Raw genomic sequence first — 25,606 nt, forward strand, 5'->3', positions numbered from 1 at the left:
TCACAGAGCAGTATAGGCCGGATTCAGTCCTACTGTGACAGCGGTATGTACGTGTACCAGGAGCAGCAGCACTAACCACTTGACTATCCAGGTCACATCATCATTCATTCATGATTATAAACTGGGTGATTCAAGCCCTAAATGCTGATTGGCTGACATTCCCGTGTACCACAGGTATGACATTTATTTTTACTGCTCTAATTACGTTAGTAACCAGTTTATAATGGCAATACGGCACCTCGAGGGTTTGTGGTATATGGCCAATATACCACGGCTAAGGGCTGTATCCAGGCACTCCGCGTTGCGTCGTGCATAAAAACAACCCTTAGTTGTGGTATATTGGCCATTACCACATCCCTTTGTGCCTTATTCCTTATAAAACAGAAATGGTAGCAGCAGGGAGTGAATGCAATTTCCAATTCTATACAAAAAAAAACTGATCTGATCTACACGTGTCGTGTCTGACAGGTCATGAGCATCCCTTCAGTATTATTCTGAACTCCTTGAGGGAAATGGACCGCCAAGCCTTGACAGTCACCAACAACATTCTGACTGTAGATGGGAGCCTCTACCTTGATCACCTTCTTAAAGACGCTTCCGGCCCTCGCTTCATCCTTAGGCTAAAGGCTGAGGGGGGAGGACATGGCCGAGCAGGTGAATCATTCATTAACTTTCACAGAGAGAGAGAGAGAGAGAAAGAGATGCTGGCATGTATTGATTTTTAAGTTCCACCGATATACACCACAGGGGTAAACAATGTAATTTTCTTTAGTGCATTTTGTTTCTACAAGTCAATTATCTAGCCCTCTTTACAGAAGTGGTTTATTCATAATGGAGATAGTAAATAACTTCCTGTCACGCTAGCACATGTAGTTCTACAGATGTTATCAGAATATCCTTCCTGTAATTAGAATAATTACAGTGTTCTAAATGTTCCATTGCTTGTTGGAGGCATAGCATACTGTCTCTCTGTCATAGCATACTGTCTCTCTGTCATAGCATACTGTCTCTCTGTCATAGCATACTGTCTCCCTGTCATGGCATAAAATTGTGAGAAAAAGAAATTACAAATTATTTTATCGCGGACCTTTTTACTGATCTTTATAACGAATCATGTATTCTCAAATGCCAATTGAATTGTTTTGCACAGTCATTTCTATGCACAAATGCGGAAAGTATATCTGAAAAACCATGCATGGCGATTTCTCTGCATGATGCCTTATTAAGGGTGTTTTCAGCAGCTGTCTTGTAATGTCAACATTTTCTACTGAACAATTTATGGCAAGAAACATGTATTTAACTTTTTCCACCATACATCAGTGCTCACATCCCAGGAAAGATCAAATTATAATGGTCACAGCGCAGTATATGCCGGATTCAGTCCTACTGTGACAGCGGTATGTACGTGTACCAGGAGAAACAGCACTAACCACTTGACCATCCAGGTCACATCATCACTCATTCATGATTATAAACTGGGTGATTCAAGCCCTGAATGCTGATTGGCCAACATTCTAGTATACCACAGGTATGGTAAAACATTTATTTTTACTGCTCTAATTACGTTAGTAATCAGTTTATAATGTCAATAAGGCACCTCAAGAGTTTGTGGTATATGGCCAATATACCACGTCTAAGGGCTGTATCCACACATCAGTTCCTCACATCCCTGTCTTTTCATGTATGCCTTTGTGGCTGTAGACTTAGAAAACAAGATTCTTCAGGAGTTATTTGGTAAGGGTGATGGTTCTATGTGCAACCATAATGACTCTTTAAGTGGTAATTTAGCTGTGCGACCTGGAGTTTCATTTTGGGAGCAAAAACACTCTTCTCTACACTGCTCAAACAAGACAGGATGTCTCCCGCCGTCGCTTGCTTTATGCTCCTAGGCCACACACAGAAAGCGCCACCCTCTGGCACTCATGCAGGTAGCACACAATTCCTCCAGAGAAGGGTGCATTCCTGCTCTTTATACTTATATTGGTAGACGTTTTATTTAGGACAGACATAGGCAGGGGCACTCCAGTAGAGTAGGTGGCATAATGCACAATAACGTTGGATTCCAGTTGCCGATAAACCCCACAGAAGGGGCGGGGGCGACAACGTTAGCTAGCTAGGCATATACCAGTGGACAGTGGTTGCTGTCCAAACATTTAAAATACACACCCTCGTCCACTTACCCTCGCCTTATGCCCTTGGAGGAATCTCCGTCGCCATCTTGGAGGGTGGTCCAAATGATTAGCAATGAAAGGGAAGTTTGCAACGTAAGCCCCTCAGCCCTTGTATTTAGTCGTCTTTGCTAGTGTACAACTATTTTCACTCCAGGGCCTGAAACTCCCCATAATTCAATTTGCCACGATTGTACATCCGCTAAGAAAAGTCAGCAAAAACTTTAAAAAACACTTCAATTGAGAAGTCAACATACAAGTGTAAGTAAAAACGAATGTAAATAAGTTATAAATTATGCTATTAATGCACATGACGGCACAAACACGTAATGTAAAAACATGTTTTTGTTTGGTTATCTTTCGGAAATTATAGAAATGAAAAATGTTCCTTCTTCAGAAGTTCCAGCTAGGCAGGCTAATGTTAGTTAGCTAATTCATTTGCTAGCTTTCATACAGTAGGCGTATATTAATAATTATAGTAGACATACATGCACTCATAATTGACTGTAGTGCATATAAAGCACCCACAAGCTACCGGTGGCTGAAAACACAATCATTGCGGAACGAGTCACGAATTTCCGTCCAATTTCCATTTTAAAATCATTCCTTCCGCCCTGCAAGTGTATACTGATCAGACGTCATGATACATCATCAGAAGTGTCCACTTAATTTGACAGTGTCCTTCTCCCCTGCCTGTCGGGCACTGTTTTCCCACAGTTCTGTTAACAATGACGAGGGCAGGTGTTTGTCAGGCTGGAGTGACAGACACACTGATTGCTTAGCTAGCTAGTCCTAAGGAGGACTATGGTACACAGTAGGTGGGAGGCTAACGATCAAGCTAGCTAGCACACTGTGTCAATAACTATCAAGCTAGCTAGTACACGTGTCGCCCTAGCCTTCCGTCTGCTGTGCTATCGAGAGGAGCAACACTGTGCTAGTAAAGTGTTTGCACATGATATCGGTAACTAGCAAACTCCGTGATAAGAGTCACTGACTCAAAGCCACAAGAGGGTAGAACATTTCCAACATTACATGTTAGGGGAGGTAGTTTCAGAAACGTTGGAATGGTTTAGTTAAATTCCTCAATAGTTGGTCCAGATGATCCACTGCCTCCAATGCTAGCGGGGAGACCGGTAGACAGCGTCCTTCGACCCCACTGTTTTCCAGCAGCTCTGTTAACGACGGTGAGAGCAGGTGTTCAGCAGGCAGAGAGCGAAGAACTCTGTTTATCGGTGTCATTCCTGCTAGCAAATGATTTAATTTATTTCCCCTTTGACCAACATTCAAGTGTCACACAAGCATGATGATGTCTTGCTCTCAGCATTCTGTAAATTCATGCATATGTTCATGATACAGTATATACTGTATATACTGTAGCATGAACATATGCATGAATTTACAGAATGCTGAGAGCAAGACATCTTCATGGTTGTGTGTATATATTACTAACAATGCTGCTTTCCACTGCTTCTAAATATGAATCCACATGTTTTCTCTATTATACTATTAGTTTGTGTATATTGCCCTCTGTAAAACTTGATTTAGGAAGCTGGAAGCTGGCAAACACGTTTGGTGTTTGCTAAAAAGCACGTGGGAGACTCCCCAAACATATGGAAGAATGTACTCTTGTCAGATGAGACTAATATGTTGCTGTATGGCCATCAAGGAAAACGCTATGTCTGGCCCAAACCCAACACCTCTCATCACCCAGAGAAAACCACCCCCACAGTGAAGCATGGTGGTGGCGGTATCATGCTGCAGGGACTGGGAAACTGGTCAGAATTGAAAGAATGATTGATGGTGCAAAATACAGGGAAATTCTTGAGGGAGACCTGTTTCAGTCTTCCAGAAATTCGAGACTGGGACAGAGGTTCACTTTCCAGCAGGACAATGACCCTAAGCATACTGCTAAAGCAACACTTGAGTGGTTTAAGGAGAAACATTTAAATGTCTTGGAATGGCCTAGTCAAAGCCCAGACCTCAATCCAATTGAGAATCTGTGGTATGACTTAATGATTGCTGTACACCAGCGGAACCCATCCAACTTGAAGGAGCTGGAGCTGTTTTGCCTTGAAGAACGGGTAAAAATACCAGTGGCTAGATGTGCCAAGCTTATAGAGACATACCCCAAGAGACTTGCAGGTGTAATTGCTGCAAAAACAAAATAGGAAAAATGCCGGGGGGGGGGTGAATACTTTCGCAAGCCACTATACTGATGCTTTGCTTGTTTGATGGGCGTAGCGGGATTTCTTGTAGTGTCGGGTTAGTGTCCCGTTCCTTGAAAGAGGCAGTTCTAGCCTTTAGCTCAGTGCGGATGTTGCCTGTAACCCATGGCTTATGGTTGGGATATATATGTACATATGATAACTTGGGGGGTGACGTGGTCGATGCACTGATTAACAAAGCCAGTGACTGATGTGGTAAACTCCTCGAACCCATCAGATGAGTTCCGAGAACATTTTTCAGTCCTGTAGCTTGGCATCCACTTCGTCAGACCATTTCCGTATTGAGCGCGTCACTGGTACTTCCTGTTTTGAGTTTTTGCTTGTAATCATGAATTAAGAGGATAGAGTTATGGTCAGATTTGCCAAAAGGAGGGCACGGGAGAGCTTTGTAAGCATATCTGTGTGAAGAGTAAAAGTGATCTAGAGTTTTTTCACCTCTAGCTGCACAGGTGACACGCTGGTAGAAATTTGGTAAGACGGATTTCAGTTTTCCTGCATTAAAATTACCGGCCACTAGGAGCACCACCTCTGGATGAGCATTTTCTTGTTTACTTATGGCCTCATACAGCTTGTTCAATGCGATCTTAGTGCCAGCATCGCTTTGTGCTGGTAACTAGACAGCTACCAACAATGTAGATGAGAACTCTTAGTATGGTGTACAGCTTATCATGAGGTATTCTAACTCTATTCCAACTCAGGCGAGCAGAACATCAAGTCTTCCTTAATATTAGAGATTGGCATTATATATAATTGTTTTTGTGTGTTCTCCTCTGGGAATTGCGCTGATTTTGTCACGAATCCCGCCGAAGATGGTGCCTCTTCCTGTTCGGGCGGCGCTCGGCGGTCGTCGTCGCCGGCCTACTAGCTGCCACCGATCCCCTTTTCTGTTTCATTTAGTTGTGTCTGATTTGATGCACCTGTTTCGTGTTTAGGGTTAGTTGTGGGCTATTTAAACCCAGTAGGCCCAGTTGTTTTTCTGTTTATGGTTTTTGATTATTCTTGTGGTTTATTTTTTCCGATCAGTTTCGTCCTGTTTGTTTGGACTGGGACTTTACACGCCCTTGTGTGTGTGGCGTGACCGTCTCTCTGTTTTTTTTTTAAATATTAAAGATCCATATCTTTTGAACTACCTTGCTCTCTGCGCCTGACTCCTGCACTCACTACTTATTGAAGCCGTGACAGAAGCCCGCACCACTATGGAGTCAGCAGGAGCAGCAACCACCCCTCCTCCATCGATGGAGGAGCGCATCCTCCATCACACAGCCGTCCTCCATCGGATCGGTTCGGTCATGATGATGGAGAGGATGGAGCGATGGGAGAGGAGTGGTCTCCCGACATCCACCCCAGCTCCCCCACAGATGACACAACCCACTCCTCCAATGTCATCGTCTGGTTCCGGCACGTTGCGTCTCGCGCCCCCGAGGGAGTACGATGGAGCGGCAGCTGGGTGCCAGGGGTTTTTGCTCCATCTTGAGCTCTACCTGGCTACCGTTCGTCCAACTCCCTCGGGTGAGGAGAGTGTGAGCCTCCTCGTCTCATGTTTGAAGGATAGAGCCCTGGAATGGGCCAACGCTGTCTGGAACGGCCTAGACTCGGCTCGGGACCACTACCCGGTGAGAGACTGTTCCACCTCAGACAGGAGACGAGGAGCGCACAGGACTTCGCCTTGGAGTTCTGGACCTTGGCTGCTGGTGCGGGGTGGAATGACAGGGCCCTGATGGACCACTACCAATGCAGCCTCCGGGAGGACGTACGCAGGGAGCTAGCTTGTCGGGACACCACACTCTCCCTCGACGAGCTTATAGACATGTCGATCCGACTGGACAACCTGCTAGCTGCCCGCGGGCGTTCAGAGGGGGTCCTGTCAGTTCCACCTCCCAGCCCTCCCGCTCCAACTCCGATGGAGTTGGGAGGAGCTGCATCTAGGGGGACCGGAGGAGGAGGCTCCTCCTGCACCTACTGCGGCCGGAGAGGACACACTTCGGACCGGTGCTGGAGGAGTGCGTTGGGGAGTCGAGATGGCAGGCGGAACTCTTCTCGGCCACCCCAGGTGAGTAGGCACCAAACTCACCCAGAGCTCCCTGTTGGTCACATGTTTTTATAATTTTTTTCCCCTGCGTTTTTTCCCTCTCTCCAGCATAAGGCGTTAGTCGATTCAGGCGCAGCTGGGAATTTTATGGATTGCGGACTCACCCGTAAATTGGGTATTCCGTTGGTGCAGATAGACCCACCTTCCCCCGTGCACTCCTTAGTTAGCCGACCGTTAGGGTCAGGGCTGGTCAGGGAGGCCACGATTCCGCTGGACATGGTAACGCAGGGGGATCATAGGGAGCGGATCAGTTTCTACCTTATTGATTCACCTGCGTTTCCAGTGGTGTTGGGGATTCCCTGGCTGGCTATTCACAATCCCCTCATTTCCTGGAGACAGGGGGCTCTTCAGGGGTGGTCAGAGGAGTGTTCAGGTAGGTGTATAGGAGTTTCCATCTGTGCCACGTCGGTGGAGAGTCCAGACCAGCTTGCCACTGTGCGCATTCCCCCAGAATATGCCGATTTGGCTATCGCTTTTTGTAAAAAGAAGGTGACCAAATTACCACCCCATCGACGGGGGGTTGCGTGATAAACCTCCAGGAGAACGCTGCACTTCCCAGGAGTCACGTGTACCCATTGTCTCAGGAGGAGACGTTGGCTATGGAGACATATGTCACGGAATCTCTGAGACAGGGGTACATTCGGCCCTCCATGTCACCTGTCTCCTCGAGTTTCTTTTTTGTGAAGAAAAAGGAGGGAGGACTGCGTCTGTGCATTGATTATCGAGGTCTAAATTCGATCACAGTGGGATTTAGTTATCCGCTACCTCTCATTCCAGCGGTGGAATCATTCCACGGAGCGCGTTTTTTCACAAAAAGCGCGTATAATCAATCTGGTGCGTATTCGGGAGGGAGACGAGTGGAAAACAGCGTTTAATACCACATCAGGCCACTATGAGTACCTCGTCATGCCGTATGGGTTAAAGAATGCTCCAGCCGTCTTTCAATCCTTTATAGATGAGATTCTCAGGGACCTGCACGGGCAGGGTGTGGTGGTATACATTGATGACATCTTGATCTATTCTGCCACACGCCACGCATTTCTCCCTGGCGCGCAAGGTACTTGGGCGACTGCTGGAGCATGACCTATATGTCAAGGCTGAGAAATGTGTGTTCTCCAAACGAGCCGTTTCCTTCCTGGGTTATCGCATTTCCACCTCGGGGGTGGTGATGGAGTGTGACCGCCGACCACGGTAAAGGAGGTGCAGCGGTTTTTAGGGTTTGCCAATTACTACCGGAGATTTATCCGGGGTTTTGGACAAATGGCGGCGCCTATTACCTCACTGCTGAAGGGGGGGGGGGGCGTTTACGGTGGTCGGCCAAGGAAGATGGAGCTTTCAATCAGTTGAAGGCGCTGTTTACTGTCGCGCCCGTATTGGCGCATCCGGACCCTTCATTAGCATTCATAGTGGAGGTGGATGTGTCCGAGGCTGGGGTTGGAGCCGTGCTGTCACAGCGCTCGGGCACGCCACCGAAGCTCCGCCCCTGCGCTTTCTTTTCTAAGAAGCTGGGTCCGGTGGAGCGGAACTATGATGTGGGGGACCGGGAGTTGCTAGCTATAGTAAAAGCCCTGAAGGTGTGGAGACACTGGCTTGAGGGGGCTAAACACCCTTTCCTCATCTGGACTGACCACCGCAATCTGGAGTATATCCGGGCGGCGAGGAGACTGAATCCGCTTCAGGCTAGGTGGGCCATGTTCTTTACCCGATTTAGATTTACCATCTCTTATAGACCAGGTTCCCTCAACATTAAGGCCGACGCGCTGTCCCGTCTCTATGACACTGAGGACCGGTCCATCGATCCTCCTCCCATCCTTCCAGCTGCTAGGCTGGTGGCTCCGGTGGTATGGGGGGTGGACACGGACATCGAGCGGGCGTTGCGGTTTGAACCTGCGCCTCCACAGTGTCCGACCGGTCTCAGGTACGTGCCGCTTGGTGTCCGTGATCAATTGATTCGATGGGCTCACACACTACCTTCTTCAGGTCATCCGGGGATTGCGAGGACAGTGCGGGGTCTTAGGGGGAAATACTGGTGGCCCACCTTAGAGCCTCACGTCCTTGGCCATGTCTCCTCCTGTTCGGTGTGCGCTCAGATTAAGGCTCATAGACACCTGCCTAGAGGGAAGTTACAGCCCCTCCTGGTTCCACAACGGCCCTGGTCTCATCTATCGGTGGACTTTCTTACTGATCTTCCCCCATCTCAGGGGAACACTACCATTCTGGTCGTTGTGGATCGGTTCTCTAAGTCCCGCCGTCTCCTCCTATTGCCTGGTCTCCCTACAGCCCTACAGACTGCGGAGGCTCTATTTACCCACATCTTCCGGCACTACGGGGTGCCAGAGGACATCGTATCTGATCGAGGTCCCCAGTTCACGTCCCGTGTTTGGAGGGCGTTTATGGAGCGTCTGGGGGTCTCGGTCATCCTGACCTCTGGTTATCACCCCGAGAGTAATGGGCAGGTGGAAAGATTGAACCAGGAAGTGGGTAGGTTTCTGCGGTTGTATTGCCAGAACCGGCCAGGAGAATGGGCGAGGTACGTCCCATGAGCGGAGTTGGCCCAGAACTCACTCCGTCACTCCTCCACGAACATGTCGCCATTCCAATGCGTGCTGGGCTACCAGTCGGTCCTGGCTCCGTGGCATCAAAGTCAGACCGAAGCTCCTGTGGTGGAGGAGTGGGTACAGTGCTCTAGGGAGACCTGGCAGGCAGTCTAGGACTCTCTTAAGCAGGCCGGTGGACGGCAGAAGAAGAGCGCTTACCGCCACCGCAGTGAGGCCCCTGTGTTCGCACCAGGGGACAGGGTCTGGCTCTCGACCCGAAACCTGCCCCTCCGCCTGCCCTGCCGGAAGCTAGGGCCATTTAAAATCCTGAGGAGGATGAACAAGGTGTGTTATAGATTGCAACTTCCCTCTTACTATCGCATTAACCCCTCGTTTCATGTGTCTCTCCTCAGGCCGGTGGTAGCTGGTCCCCTACAAGAAGGTGAGGTGCCGGAGGTCCCTCCGCCCCCTCTGGACATCGAGGGGTCCCCGGCGTACACTGTACGAGCTATTCTGGACTCGAGACGCCGGGTGAGGGGCCTGCAGTACCTCGTGGACTGGGAGGGCCTACTAGCTGCCACCGACCCCCTTTTCTGTTTCATTTAGTGTCTGATTTGTTGCACCTGTTTCGTGTTTAGGTTTGGTTGTGGGCTATTTAAACCCAGTAGGCCCGCCGGCTTTTGTGCGGGCTTGTTTTTCTCTTTATGGTGTTTGATTATTCTTGTGGTTTCTTTTTTCCGATCAGTTTCGTCCTGTTTGTTTGGACTGGGACTTTACCCGCCCTTGTGTGTGTGGCGTGACCGTCTCTCTGTTTTTTTTGGAATAGTAAAGATCCACTTCTTTTGAACTACCCTGCTCTCTGCGCCTGACTCCTGCACTCATTACTTATTGAAGCCGTGACAGATTTGTTACTCAAATTTTAATATTTTTGTTTGGCTGAAAGCAGGTCTGATTGAATGACAACCACATATCTGTCACTCAGAGTTTCTAAAGAATGCGCTGTTCATAATTTCCAACAGATTCCTTTCAGAAACACATAAAGAGAAAGAAGTCTCTGTTAGACTGGGCTCTGAGAAGAGGACATGGCAGCCAAGGAGGTGGATATCCTGAATCCCCCACAACTCCTCACAAGCTCTTTGGTCTTTCATTGGCCTCCATCTGTCATCATGGAAATCTACCCAGACCCATCATGGTGAGTTCTGATCCCATCAAATATGAAAAATTATAAATGATTCATCTCTACTGCTGGGAAAGCAGTGAGGATAATTCCAATCGTGATGGGAAAATTAGGATAATATCAGTCATGGTGGGCAAATTATTCACAGCTTGTAATTGCGCCTGCAAACTACTACATGTCTGGTCTATTCTCCATACAGGACATGCTGTATCTGTTGTATCATGAGGGCCCCACCACCACAGGGATCTTCCGGCGCTCAGCCAATGCTAAGACATGCCGGGAACTGAAGGAAAGACTGAACTCTGGCAACAGTGTTCAGCTGGAGGGGGAGTCTGTGTTTGTTGCTGCATCAGTCATCACTGTAATTGCTTTCTGAAGTCTCACTTGTGTTTTAGATTATTTACTAGACTGCATTGGATTTTAAACTGAAATATTATGGCCAACAGTAACATGTTAAAATGGAGGACCAAAAGTTTTTTTTAAACTATTTTCATACTGTACTGTATAGATTTTGATTGCTAGGACTTATATTTGAATGAACAGGACTTTCTGCGCAACATCCCTGGCAGTGTGCTAAGTACTGGTCTGTATGAGAAGTGGATGGAGGTCATGGCGGCTGATGATATTGAAGACAAGATTGAGTTGATAAAAGGGTGAGAGATTCATACATCTGTTTATTTGTTTACCAACAATAGATTAGTGGCTAAAATAAAGGAGTTGTCATATGGTCCTTGATGAACTGAGACAATTGTTAGAGCAGGGATGAAACAAAAGACTCCACCCTCTGCACCCACCTCTGATATAATGGATCTGCTTACAATTGTTTTATTGAGATTTTCCCGCTTGAATGATTGTCCGGTGGCTACCTATTCTATGGGATTTGGAGCCTCTTGAGTGGCGCAGTGGTCTAAGGGATTGTATCGCAGTGCCACTAGAGATTCAGCTGTGCCACTAGAGATTCTGGGTTCGAGTCCAGGCTCTGTCGCAGCCGGCTGCAACCGGGAGATCCATGGGATGGTGCACAATTGGCCCCGTGTCGTCCGGGTTAGGGGAGGGTTTGGCCAGCAGGGTTGTCCTGGTCCCATCGCGCACTAGAGACTCCTGTGGCGTGCCGGGCGCAGTGCATGCTGACACGGTTGCCAGGTGCACAGTGTTTCCTCCGACACATTGGTGCGACTGGCTTCCGGGTTAAGTGGGCACTGTATCAAGAAGCAGTGTGGCTTGGTTGTAGTTCGGAGAACGCACAGCTCTCAACCTTCGCCTCTCCCGAGTCCGTACGGAAGTTGCAGCGATGAGACAAGACTGTAACTACCAATTGGATACCATGAAATTGGGAAGAAAACAGGGTAAAAAATCAATTTAAAAATAGATAGGAAACATTTGGGTAACGCTGAGCCATAGATGTGAGCAGAAACAGAACAATATTGAAAATTGTACAACAGAATGCACACAATAATTCAAATCTTGAAACCTGTGACTGGCAGAAAAGTGAAAAAAAAGTACATATCAAAGAATTGTCTTTAATAGAGGTTAAATGCCCTCAATAGAATAGAAGAGCAGTGGTTTGCAATTCAGCTAAATTCATTCAATCGTTTTGTGCATCTAGAAAAACACACAGAACTGTATTGCTTGTTTTTTAATTCCAATAGCCTTCTCAGCACTTCATGTCCTGTTTCAAAGTCATTCAATATCTGTTTTTTATCTTAATATCTTTGAAAAACACATTCGGCACATTAGAGCAACTTCAACAACATGAAGAGATATATTTATTGATGTGTTCTTCCCCAAGTAAATGTACTGTATGTACTGTGCAGAAGTGGAATTTACCAAAGACAGAGACAGACTAAAGAATGGTATATGAACAGGACAGAACACATTCACTAGGGTGTTTGCATCAGCCACTCACCTATTCCTCTCTACATTACTGGCCTCAATTAGCCACTAGGGTATTAATGGCACTCCATTGTCTGTCCCCTTCAGGCTATTGAGCCAGCTTCCAGAGGATAATGTTACCTTGCTCCGCTACCTGTTCGCCCTTCTCTATCACATCCAGGAGAGCTCGCAGGAGAACCAGATGAACGCTTTGAACCTGGCTCTCTGTATCGCTCCCAACATGCTGTGGCTGCCCGTGCCCAAAGGGCCAGAGGAGGAGAGTCAGTCCACTAAAAAGGTAGTGGATGCTACCATGATTCCGCAAAATCCTGAATGAATCGTGAACAATTATGAGTGAGAAAGTTACAGATGCACAAATATCACATGATATTTATGCCTCAGTAATTCTTCTCACTCATCATTCACGATTATCCGTAATCATGGTAGAATCCACATAAGTGTAGAAGTGTTGAGAAACATTATATTCTTATTTACGGAAAAGTGACTCCAAAATGACACAATACATTATTTACCATTCATTTCTATTGGGCACAAAATAATATGAAACACAACCAAATCAAACATCAAATGCATCCAACACGTTTGTACAGTCATAAGTTGATGTAGTCATTGCGTGCTATGAATATGGGACCAAATACGTAACATTTTACTACTTTAATAATGCACATAATGTAGATATGTCCCAATACTTTTGGTCCTCTAAAATGGGGGGACTATCTACAAAAAGTGCTCTAATTTCTAAACGGTTCACCCGATATGGATTAAAATACACTGAAATGAAAGCGGACAGTCTGCACTTTAACCTCATAATCATTGAATCATTTCAAATCTGAAGCCAAAACAACAACAAATATTTGTTGCCCAATACTTTTGGAGCTCACTGTATAAGTTGTTTATTTTCTGTGTAAATTGGAATAATACACTGAATTGAAAGTCATTTTCATTGGACCCCATTAATGACTCTGGTGTTGAAGTTAGCATGAGCAGATAGTGTATGTTCATCTCCTGTATCCCCTATATGTTAACGCTTTCTGCCTCAATGTGTTTTCATGTCTCCATTGCAGGTTGCAGCTCTCATCCAACTACTCATTGAAAACACCCCGGCCATTTTTGGAAAAGATGTTGAGTGCATTTTTACTGAGACAAATTGTGAACAAGGAACTGTAGACGATGTCATGGGTGAGATCTTTGTTAGATAACATATGGTTGATTTTTCTTTTCTTTTTTTGCATTTTCACGGTAACCATGTGGTCTCGCTTTGATCCTCCCGTGTTTTTTCTTTCAGTGGAGTCTTACCAGCAGCTCTACTTGTCTGATGATTGGGAATGGGAGAAGCAAGGAGGACTTCACTCTCCTAACAGGGAACCTTTATTCCTGTCTCCAGGGAAACTGGTCTTGAAAGAGGAGAAAGAGATTTTGGGCCTTCTGAATGAGGTTGACTCCTTGAAAAAGCAATATGTGAGTGAGGAAAGTGCTTATAGCTGTGGAAATCTAGACTTTATGTCTTCACTGTCCAGTGGGTCTATATGCTCCCTGATGGAGTCCCAGAGTCTTCGCTCAGCCCGCTGCTCCTCAGAACCCAGTGTGTCTCTGGCTTCTCCCCAGTCAGGGTCCCAAAGCCAGATCCACACTCCTGTTGCCCGTCAGTCCAGCTGCGATGCGGCAGTGATGTGTGGCTGTGCAGACCACTCCCAACACACACACAAACCCCACGCTAAGGGGCTACTAAAGGGGGACAGCAGCCCCAGGGTAGGTGGCGGCAGATCTAGGTATGCCTTCTGGAGGTCCCCTCAGGTAGCTTCTAGGTTCTGGCACCCTGCCCAGAGGCTGGCCATGTCCAACAGGTCCAGTTTCTCCAGCCTGTCCTCCGCAGCCACCTCACCGTCTGCCTCCTCTCTGAGCTCCATAGACAGTGCCTTTTCCTTCTGCTCTGACTCTGTGTCCTCTCCCAACGAGCCCAGCTCCCTACCCTTCCTGTTCGGCACGTCGGCACGGTTACGCCCTCTCACCCCAGACACCCCGAAGAAATTCCCAAAAGACTGGAGCATGACATTCCCAGTGGCAGTGGCTCAGGCACCCGAGGTTTTGGACTTGTATAATAAGTATGATGAGAGAGAAGAAGACAAGGAGCATTACCGTTCTAATAGCATTCAGAATAGAGAAGACTACCAGTTGCGTACGCAAAGCCTCTATAGTTTAAAAGGTGAGAATAGTCAAAGCCCTGTCTCTCAACCAGATGACAGTGAGAATTTTATCTCTGATTGGAGTGGGGAGCAGGTGCACCAGAGCCAGAAGGATAAAGTGTTTGAGACATCAGAGTCAAAAGGCCAGACCAAAGAAATATCCATTACACACATACAGCTGAGAAAAACAAACAACCAGGCTGTCAACAAAGAAGAGGTGAAGAGGACAAAAATGACATTTTACACCTCCTCTAACAGAATGCTGGTGAAGAAACCGTCTGATCAATCTGTGGAAGAGTGTGGCGTCTCTCTGGTGTCTGACACAGGGAGAGAACATAAGGAAAACGAGGAACTTCTCGGTCAGAGTGTGCAGGTCCACATACCCCAGACAGTGTTCTATGGTCAAAACACTCCACTGGTCCTTCAGTCTGTGTCAATCAGACAATCTGTCAACAACAAGAAGAAAGGAGCAAAGACTAAAACAGAGATTGACTGTGGTGAGGTGGTCCCTGAACAGTTGGGTGGTGGATGCACCCCTCTCTCCCAGACATCATCTAAAACCAATGCCAAAACGGCAAGCACGATCAGCCACACTGTAAGAATAAAACTGCCAGCAACTGTCAGAAACACTGTGAGAGAATACTTCAGCTCAGGTGACAACAAGAATGGCAACTCGGATGCAAAAGCAATTGATAAAAAACTTGTAAGTAAACTCCAGTAGCAAAGTAAAATGGCTGAACCAACAGAAAATGCCACAAAGCTATCACACGGTGAGGAATCAGTTGTCTGATTGTACAAATGCTCATCACTTGGTGTTTTATAGTGGGTTATCAGAATGTAGATAATCAAGGATTACTTTACCTCCCTCTGTGTGTAAATATCTACGTATTTCTTGCTAAATTCTAAATTAAGAATGGTGCAGATTAAATGCAGGAATTAGGATTAGTGATGAATGCAGATAAATGTATGATGCATGTGTAATGAAAGTTAAGCAAGGAAGTAAGACCGTGTCAGATGGTAAAGACTCAATGGGTTAGTACTTGCAGTTCATTTTGTCAAACTAGTCAGCTTGATAAGCAATTTCAACAGTCTGTGCAATGTCCTGTGGGTTGTTGCTTAGAGGAAATGAATGGTATTTATGCAAACCACTCAGACAGAGCACCTCCTCCAACTGAATGGGGATTCTTAATGCTTTTGTATAGCAAATGGCTGAAGCTATGAATAAGGACCAGACATCTTGCCTTCAATGTCATGTGTGTGTTTACTGGAGGGACTGTGACATGTTCAAGAAGATGATAGGGATAATATGTCAGGGAAAAAATAAAAATGTGAGGCAAATTAGGTATAACATTCACAATTTGTATACGAGCAAACACTTCTACAAATATAGTTCAGCTAACACACAAAATAGCTGTAAAAAATGTAAATACATGAGATGGAATATTATCCAAACTGAGTTCCAAATACTGTCAAGCGATTGCATGGTGTTCACATTTTCCTGATTCTAACTTTTATCGTTAAAGAAGAATTACAACATAAATCACATTGAGTTAAAAAATATAAAAAATAATGTTGTTTTTTAAAAGTTCAGTGCCATTTTTCATGTTTAAAATGGAGCACCTTATGTACACTGTGTGTGTATATTGTCAAGTCCTGACCTTAGTTATCTTTGTTTTCTTTATTATTTTGGTTAGGTCAGGGTGTGACGAGGGTGGTTTGTTTAGTTTTTGTATTGTCTAGGATTTTTTGTATGTTTAGTGGTTTTTGTAAGTCTAGCTGTTTATATGTCTATGGTTGCCTAGATTGGTTCTCAATCAGAGGCAGCTGTTTATCGTTGTCCCTGATTGGGGACCATATTTAGGTAGCCATATTCCTTAGGTATTTTGTGGGTTCTTATTCTATGTTTAGTTGCCTGTCTGTACTAGCCATATTAGCTTCACGTTTCGTTTTGTTGTTTTGTATAGTTTGTTCAGTATTCGTTCTTTGATTAAAGAAGTATGTACGCTTACCACGCTGCGTCTTGGTCTCCTCCATATGACGACAGTGACATATATATATATATATATATACACACACACACACAGTGTACATAAGGTGTTCCATATATATAGATAGATAGATGCATTGATACAGTGCTTTCGGAAAGTATTCAGAACACTTGACTTTTCCACGTATTGTTGTTACAGCCTTATTTTAAAATGGATTAACTTAGTATTTTATTCTCATCAATCTACACAAAATACCCCATAATGACAAAGCAAAAATAGTTTTTTAGACATTTTTGCAAATGTATTAAAAATAAAAACAGAAACACCTTATTTACATAAGTATTCACTCCTCCTTATCCCAGGTTTGACCAGGCTACTTTGCCTTTCAGAGTGGAGATGGAACCAAACTCATGTCAGACCGACAGACAAACTCACTGATTCACTCACAGACTGACTGACTGACTGACTGATTCACTCACTCACTCACTCACTCACTCACTCACTCACTCACTCACTCACTCACTCACTCACTCACACATAACCCATTGGACCAAGGCCGAAATCTGTGTTTTTTTCCACTACTTTAATGTATTTACCTTTACAGTCCCCTTATGAGCCACATATGGAAGTGTTACACATTTACTTTTTCAGGTCAACCAGTACAAGAAATGTTTTAATACAAAGTTACTCTCACAGCTTCATTTTACATGTTCTGGTAGATATGACAACATTTTGGGACTGTATTATCTGCAATATCTAAGTGTGTCAGGATTTAAATACCATGATCTGCCCGTTTATGTCTGTTGAGAAACATGAATATGAGCTCTCCAACATTAGCCCACTGGTTACATTCCCTTAGTAATATCAAATAACGACTCAGGAATGTGGTTTGGTGTGTAGTCAGCTATTACATGACACTTGATATGCGTGAAAAAGAGTGAATATAGATTTAGTATTTATTTTTAAAGTTGTTATTACATTATTGGTTAAAGTTATTACACTATTAATGAAAAAGCTTTTACCCACTCCATAATGTATTCATCAATGCATAATGTAATAATAGCTTTTTAGATATATAACGTTATTAGGTTGACAATTTATTACATAATGAATGCAACATCTATTACATTATTGGCAGTTATTACATTATCAGTTGCTACAAACCTGTATATGCCTATGTTTATTGCACCACCTATATAAATCATGTTTGCCCTCAAAACTCTCTGCATGTGTTTTTCCATGCCTTCTCAGTCCCAACTTTCTAGACATCCTATTTAAAATATGCAGGGTTATTAATTGCAACAACTTATTGTTTTGCACAAAGATTAGTGGGTCAAATTTCACACAATGTAGTTGGATGAAAACACAGTTGTTTTAATTACTTAAAGGGAAATTTATGTGGTTTAGAAAGTGCCTTCAGAAAGTATTCATTCCCCTTGACTTAGTCCACATTTTGTTGTGTTACAGCCTAAATTAAAAAGGAATTAAAAATAATACTCACCCATCTACACACAATACACCATAATAACAAAGTGAAAGCATGTTTTAATATTTGAACATTTATTGAAGATGAAATACAGAAATATCACATTTACCTAATTGCTTTGCCACATGTTTTACAGTATTACTTTAGAACTTGTCGCAAACAGAATGAATATTTTGGATATTTTTTTATTCTGTACAAGCTTACTTCCTTTCTCTTTGTCAATTAGGTTAGTTTTGTTGAGTAACTAGAATGTTATTCATCCATCCTCAGTTTTCTCCTATCACAGCCATTAAACTCTCTAATTGTTTTAAAGTCACAATTGACCCCATGGTGAAATCCCTGAGCAGTTTCCTTCCTCTCCGGCAACTGAGTTAGGAATGACGTGTGTTTCTTTGTAGCAACCGGGTGTATTGATACACCAGTGTAATTAATAACTTCACCATACTCAAAAGGAATATTCAATGTCTGCTTTTTTAAAATGCGAGGCATTCAAAAACCTCCCTGTTTTTTTGGGGTTGAATCTGTGTTTGAAATTCACTGCTCGACTGAGGGACCTTCCAGATAATTGTATGTGTGGGGTACAAAGATGAGGTAGTGATCCAAAACCACTATTGTTGAACACAGAGTGAGTCCATGCTACTTATTATGTGACTTGGTAAGCAAATGTTTACTCCTGAACTTATTTAGGCTTGCCATAACAAAGGATTTGAAGTACTTATTGACTCATTTCACTTTTAAAAATGTATTCATTTGTATAAATTTAAATTTAAAAAACATAATGCCACTTTGACATTCTGGGGTATTGGGTGTAGGCCAGTTTCATAACATCTCAATTTAATCCATTTTAAATTCAGGCTGTAACACAACACATTTAGGAAAAAGTCAAGGAGTGTGAATACTTTCTGAAGGCACTTTGCAGAGAACTGCTGAATAAAGATGGTCCACTTTAATGTGCTTCCATATTTCCAATGGTTTCCTTTTATAAAGCCAGCATGCTAGGTGACATGTCATTGAACTACAGGCAATGTTTGTAACATTTAATAACTTACTATTTATAATGCATGCCACTTTAGGTCATTTTGTATGCTAAGTACAGGTAATATGCAATTGCTACAACCGATTCTCCAACAGAAGCTATTTGATTGGTAGGGCAAAGGGTAAATACATGTCAGAGTGGTCCTGAGTGATATGTTTCTGGAGATGTTTGATTATGATGATGATTAGACTTGGTACAGTAGGTGAGAGGTGTAGAAGGTTGCATGAAGGATCACTGGCTGCCTTTAGATCCCACAGCATCCCTCACCTCTTGGGGCACTTGGACAGTCATACCATCCATCCACTTCTGCACTGTCACCTGGCAACCAAGACGGGACCTGTCAATCAGAAGCAGATTAGAGGCAGACAGATGATGAATTACCGAATTTCCTGCACTTTGTTGTGTCTATGTCAGTTCAGCAGTGAGGCCCTACCACTTGTTTCTGTTCCAGATTAAATCAACATTTATTGTGTGTGCCTGTTTTGATTGAGCTGTGATTGCGTATGTAAATCATAACATTTCCACAAGCGAAGGACACTTTATCATTTCAAAATGAAACTCACGTCTTGGTAAGCCCGTAAGCTAGATCTAGCATATCCATCTCCTCATCCACCGTTGGTTCCATCTTCTCATAAAATGTCTTGTCAAAAATGAGATGACAGGTGGAGCATGCTAATGTCCCCTCACATGCACCTGAAGAACAACAGAGGAGACAATAAAGGGACATATGTGAAAATCCTTAAAGACACCTGGATAGTAGATGGCTTTTATACTGTAAATGCAACATACAGTGATACATATTTGCTAAAGATATTCATATTTTACTTGTCTATTTTTCCTGTTTACGTACCAAAACCACTTATGTCCAAGTTTTTGTTTACAACAACATCCAACAGGGTCTGTCCTTCAGTAACAGCAGTGGTGGTTCTGATGCCATCTTGGTTAATAAAGTGTATTATGACTTTTTCCTCCGACAAGCTGTAAAAATCAGAGCTTGTTATAAGCCATGACTTTCCAGATAAAGAGTACATATCGTTTATCTTAAGCAATATGTTTGAAAAGGTTGAACATTTAGCGGTCTTTCTGGATGTATTGTATCAAAGCCTATTAAAAGATTTTAATCTTCAGCCAACTGAATTAACATTTATCAGCAGTTATTATATTATCACCCATTGTAGAGGTACTCACTATAATATGGCTCTGGGTAAGAACAGAGAAAGAACAGTATGAATACATAATTAAAATGTACAGCAGATTATAAAATATATGGTTTCAAGAGACCTATAAACTAACCTTAGCAGATAATGTTATGGTCCTACAAGCAATTTCAAATCACCTACCTGTTCTTTTCAGAGTCGGAGTGTATGGCCGAGTGGATGGTGATGGCTTTGCCTTGGCTGTGTGGGGTCCAGGTTTTAATGAGGCAAGTTTTGACTCCCATTGAGATACGGGGTGTATTGACCATCTTAGTGAAAAGGAAGGAGCCGAGATACAAACACCTTGCCATGTTGGCCTGTGGCGTGTCGATTGTGGACTGAGTGGTAAAGGGGGCCTCTGGTGAATACCATCAGCCTTGAGTAGAACTCAGCCCACAAGAAGGGCCAAGGCCTAGCATAGATAACCTAACCTCAGCTCTGCAGATGGCAGAGAATGGTTTAGCTAACATCTATAAGAATTACACATCTCATCAACCCTAAGATCATCGTAGATCGTCAAGTATGCATCCTCAATGGCTTCCTACACTGTTTAAACACAATTAGCCCATTTTGACCTCTGATGAGAGCTATTTGTTCTTCATAAGAATATGCTGTTGTTTTTCATTGAAAAAAATAATGCGATCTCTGTCCAGAAAACTTAGTTATAAAACAAATTTAATTGCATTTGGAGCAGCCACCTGTTATGTGACTTCATGGATAACCTATAAGACTTTATTACCTACAAGATGTTGAACCTCTGTCTCAACTACTGTCTGTATGATGATGTGTGGCCATTGTAAACCTGCTTTAAGTTTTAGAATGTCTTACAAAAATGTAACGTCTACTCTTGTTGCTGGAGGGAACACATTTTTACAGGAGCTCACAGAAAACTGGCCCACATATCATCCTCTAGGTATGTATATACAAGTACATTATGTGCACATTAGGTTGTACAATGGTCAGGTTTAGCTCTTAATGTTTGTTAAGGCTAGACAATATAAACACATCCACACAAAGGTTGGAGCAGGGTCAGCCATAGGGTCAACCACAGTGCAGCAACCCTGGAGGAGTTTAGGGGTTAAGTGCCTTGAGCAAGGACACAGTGGCAGGACAGCAACTAGAATCTCAAACAACTAAACAAATTACCTTATTGTTCTTTAACTTACCAGGTCAAGAAAAATGTCATTATGGTCCTCACACTGAGGGTGTCTCTGACCTTTACGAGCTCACAGCAAATCTGACCACATCATTTTAGAAAATGCATATCTAACAACAAAGTTATTCCACTAAGCCAACTGCTTTGTGAATAGATGAACATGTCATGCTCAATGTGAGAGCAGTATTGTGTCAATACATTTTGTCTAAGGACAGGTTTGCATGGCAACCAATGATGTATACAAACCCTGAATTGCTGATGTTATGTTTTGGCCATGGAGAGGCTTTGAAACCACCGGTCGGCCATATTGGTACTCCTCGGAGCGGTCCTCCATAGGAATGAATGGAATTCTACAGTTTTTCAATTACACAGTCAAAATTTCATATATTTAAGTATTTTTTGTTGTCACGGAGACAGTAACATTAGTACTTTCAAAACATACTTTAAGGAAAATATTTTTAAATATATTACATTTTTTATTGGAATGTTTAGCATATAATTTTAAAGTATACATTAAGGTGCCTGTAATAGAATAAACGTGTCAAAAACAAATGTAGCCATTAATAAATTAATTTCTATAATATTATTTACAATAGTGGGGGAGTGCCAAGATGGAGGTGCAGTGGCTTCAAAACCTCAAACCCTAACAGTCATCTAGTATATACAGTACCAGTCAAAAGTTTGGACACATTTATTCATTGAAGGGTTTTTCTTTATTTGGACTTTTTTCTACATTGTAGAATAATAGTTATGACATTAAAACTATGAAATAACACATAGATTCATGTAGTAACCAAAAATGTGTTAAACAAATCAAAATATATTTTAAATTTGAGATTCTTCAAAGTAGCCACTCTTTGCCTTGATGACAGCTTTGCACACTCTTGGCATTCTCTCAACTAGCTTCACCTGGAATAATTTTCCAACAGTCTTGAAGGAGTTCCCACATATGCTGAGCACTTCTTGGCTGCTTTTCCTTCCCTCTACGGTCCAACTCATCCCAAACCATCTCAATTGGGTTGAGGTCAGATGATTGTGGAGGCCAGGTCATCTGATGCAGCACTCCATCACTCTCCTTCTTGGTCTTCTTGGTCAAATAGCCCTGTTTTGGGTCATTATCCTGTTGAAAAACAAATGATACTCCCACTAAGCGCAAACCAGATGGGATGATGTATCACTGCAGAATGCTGAGGTAGTCATGCTGGTTAAGTGGGCCTTGAATTCTAAATAAATCACAGACAGTGTCACCAGCAAAGCACCCCCACACCATCACACCTCCTCCTCCATGCTTCACGGTAGGAACCACACATGTAGAGATCCTCTGTTCACCTACAAAGACACTGCAGTGGAACCAAAAATCTCAAATTTGGACTCATCAGACCAAACAACAGATTTCCACTGGTCTAATGTCCATTGCTTATATTTCTTGGCCCAAGCAAGTTTTTTTTTAAATTATTGGTGTCCTTTAGTCGTGGTTTCTTTGCAGCAATTCGACCTTGAAGGCCTGATTCATGCAGTCTCCTCTGAGCAGGTGATGTTGAGATGTGTCTGTTACTTGAACTCAAAGCATTTAATTGGGCTGCAATTTCTGAGGCTGGTAACTCTAATGAACTTATCCTCTGCTGCAGAGTTAACTCTGGGTCTTCCTTTCCTGTGGCGGTCCACATGAGAGCCAGTTTCATCATAGCGCTTGTTTTTGTGACTGCACTTGAAGAGTGCAGTTCTTGAAATGTTCCGGATTGACTGACCTTCATATCTTAAAGTAATGATGGACTGTCATTTCTCTTTGCTTATTTGAGCTGTTCTTGCCATGATATGGACTTGGTCTTTTACCAAATAGGGTTATCTTCTGTATATCACCCCTACCTTGTCACAACACAACTGATTGGCTCAAACGCATTAAAAAGGAAAGAAATTCCACAAATTAACTTTGAACAAGGCACAGCTGTTAATTGAAATGCTTTCCAGGTAACTACCTCATGAAGCTGGTTGAGAGAATGTCAATAGTGTGCAAAGCTGTCATCAAGGCAAAGGGTGGCTACTTAAAGTAATATATTTTGATTTGTTTAACACTTTTTTTGGTTACTACATGATTCCATATGTGTTATTTCATAGTTGTGACGTCTTCACTATTATTCTACAATGTAGAAAATGGTCAAAATAAGGAAAAACCCTTGAATGAGTAGGTGTGTCCTAACTTTTGACTGGTAATGTATATAAATCATTGCTGGCAACTGGTGTCCTTGTTACCATGCAACCCTGTCCTTCATGACCAAGGTCTCTGGAGTTCTCAGTATCCCTGACAAACTTGCTCAATGACAACAACATCCTAACAAAACATTGATTTTACACTTCATTAGGTAATTATAGTTGAGTACAGTCTTTATATTTTGACTTTGCGGGACTGTAGGCGGTGATTTTAATAAATTGGCATAGCATGGACTTTTAATAGAAGTATGTTTATGTTTTTCACCTCTCCCCTCTCATAAATAGGAGACTCATTACAGCAGGTTTTGCTTAAGGTTAACAACACGAGGCAAAAAACATAATTTACGTACAAATTACAGCTGCGTCTATGTGATGCACAATGACGTGTGGAAATATGCACGTGCTACTATATATACTCAATGACATTTGTGGGGGGAACTACAACAGACTGTGATGCAGGATATTGAATGCAATAACCTTCAAAGACAGACATCAGATAACACAGCCCTGTATTTTAGCTTGTTGAAAAAATTTCTCCAGTTATGTTTTTCCATTCAACTCACTGCAAAACAAAAAATAACTACAGGAGAGTATCTTTCTGGGTCCAGATCTTATGCACTCATCTTATGCACCCATATACCAGTGTCTGTAACACTGGATCAACTACTCTCATCCTACCAGGTAAAAATGCACAATTGAATCAACATTCTCTATGTGTACTCTATGTGTACTACAAATACTTAGGTGTCTGGTTAGACTGTAAACTCTCCTTCCAGACCCATATCAAACATCTCCAATCCAAAGTTAAATCTAGATTGGTTTACCATCCATTGCCAAACAAGTAAAATTGACCATCCTACCAACTCGACTTTGGCGATAGTCATTTACAAAATAGCCTCCAATACCCTGCTCAACAAATTGGATGCAGTCTATCACAGTGCAATCCGTTTTGTCACCAAATCCCCATATACTACCCACCATTGCGACCTGTACGCTCTCGTTGGCTGGCCTCGCTTCATACTCGTCGCCAAACCCACTGGCTCCATGTCATCTACAAGAAGGTAAAGTATCGCTGGTCACCATAGCATCTCCCACCTGTAGCACACGCTCCAGCAGGTATATTCTAGTCACCCCCAAAACCAATCTTTCTTTGCCGCCTCTCCTTCCAGTTCTCTGCTGCCAATGACTGAACGAACTACAAAAATCTCTTAAATTGGAAACACTTATCTCCCTCACTAGCTTTAAGCACCAACTGTCAGAGCATCTTACAGATTACTGCACCTGTACATAGCCCACCTATAATTTAGCCCAAACAACTACCTCTTTCCCAACTGTATTTAATTTATTTATTTATTTTGCTCCTTTGCACCCCATTATTTTTATTTCTACTTTGCACATTCTTCCAACAAAACTACCATTCCAGTGTTTTACTTGCTATATTGTATTTACTTTGCCACCATGGCCTTTTTTGCCTTTACCTCCCTTCTCACCTAATTTACTCACATTGTATATAGACTTGTTTTTTTTTTACTGTATTATTGACTGTATGTTTGGTTGTAACTCTGTGTCGTTGTATGTGGAACTGCTTTGCTTTATCTTGGCCACAAGAATGAGAACTTGTTCTCAACTTGCTTACCTGGTTAAATAAAGGTGAAATAAAATAAATAAATAAATAAAAAATGTGTCATATTTCATTTCCCCCCCAATATACTGATGTTTACCATCCATTGAAGAAGTAGTAAACGTACATAGTTTGTGTTGTTATGTTGCTTTGATGATAACACTTTATATGAAGGGTATCCATAAGTTATTCACAACATTTTTATAAAACCAATCATGATACCTTTATGAATGTTGCATATTTTCAACATAATTCATAAGCGGACTTTAAAATAAAAGTCCCTTTTCATTATAGTACAACAACAAAAAACCTGGTTGATGGTGGTACAGGAGATGGTTGCTAGGTTACTGACTAGGTGGGTTCAAGCTCAGGTCTTCTCCGTACCACAAGACTGTGTTAGCCGGCTGAGCTAGGGGCTAGGCATTCGTTTGTGGAGCTAGTGTATGTCTTCAGGTCTCAGCTAAGGTTGTATGCTACCACAATACAATGGCAAATAATTGCTCTGTTTGCACTTTCGGGACTTATCAATTGATCCATTGTGCCAAGCAAGCTCAATCAAGCCCAGCTAGCTAATGTATGTAAAATATCTACAACCAGGGCTGGTGCCATTCCATACCACCCTTGTGGCCTTGAGCAAGGCATT

General features: G+C 43.0%; 2 protein-coding genes across 2 annotated transcripts in view; one reads left to right on the forward strand and one right to left on the reverse strand.

Moving 5' to 3' along the window:
* The window catches only part of LOC115135746 (rho GTPase-activating protein 20-like), a 39,784-nt gene extending 23,504 nt beyond the window's left edge, over positions 1-16,280 (forward strand). Inside the window, exons 9-15 of the mRNA XM_029670799.2 lie at positions 469-654; positions 10,039-10,211; positions 10,396-10,557; positions 10,740-10,849; positions 12,177-12,366; positions 13,154-13,268; positions 13,375-16,280. Coding sequence (XP_029526659.2) covers positions 469-654; positions 10,039-10,211; positions 10,396-10,557; positions 10,740-10,849; positions 12,177-12,366; positions 13,154-13,268; positions 13,375-14,993 — 2,555 coding nt within the window. The 3' untranslated portion in view covers positions 14,994-16,280. The remainder of the gene's footprint in view (positions 1-468; positions 655-10,038; positions 10,212-10,395; positions 10,558-10,739; positions 10,850-12,176; positions 12,367-13,153; positions 13,269-13,374) is intronic.
* A 542-nt stretch (positions 16,281-16,822) lies between these two features.
* On the reverse strand, positions 16,823-20,337 carry fdx1b (ferredoxin 1b). Its single transcript, XM_029670800.2, has 4 exons — positions 20,123-20,337; positions 19,633-19,760; positions 19,346-19,475; positions 16,823-19,119 (listed from the first exon to the last, which is right to left on the reverse strand). Exons 1-4 carry the CDS (start codon positions 20,287-20,289, stop codon positions 19,014-19,016), a joined length of 531 nt encoding a protein of 176 aa, XP_029526660.1. The 5' UTR covers positions 20,290-20,337; the 3' UTR covers positions 16,823-19,013.
* Positions 20,338-25,606: the final 5,269 nt, after the last annotated feature.

This window comes from Oncorhynchus nerka, linkage group LG10 (assembly GCF_034236695.1).
Source record: "Oncorhynchus nerka isolate Pitt River linkage group LG10, Oner_Uvic_2.0, whole genome shotgun sequence".
Taxonomy (NCBI): Eukaryota; Metazoa; Chordata; class Actinopteri; order Salmoniformes; family Salmonidae; genus Oncorhynchus; species Oncorhynchus nerka.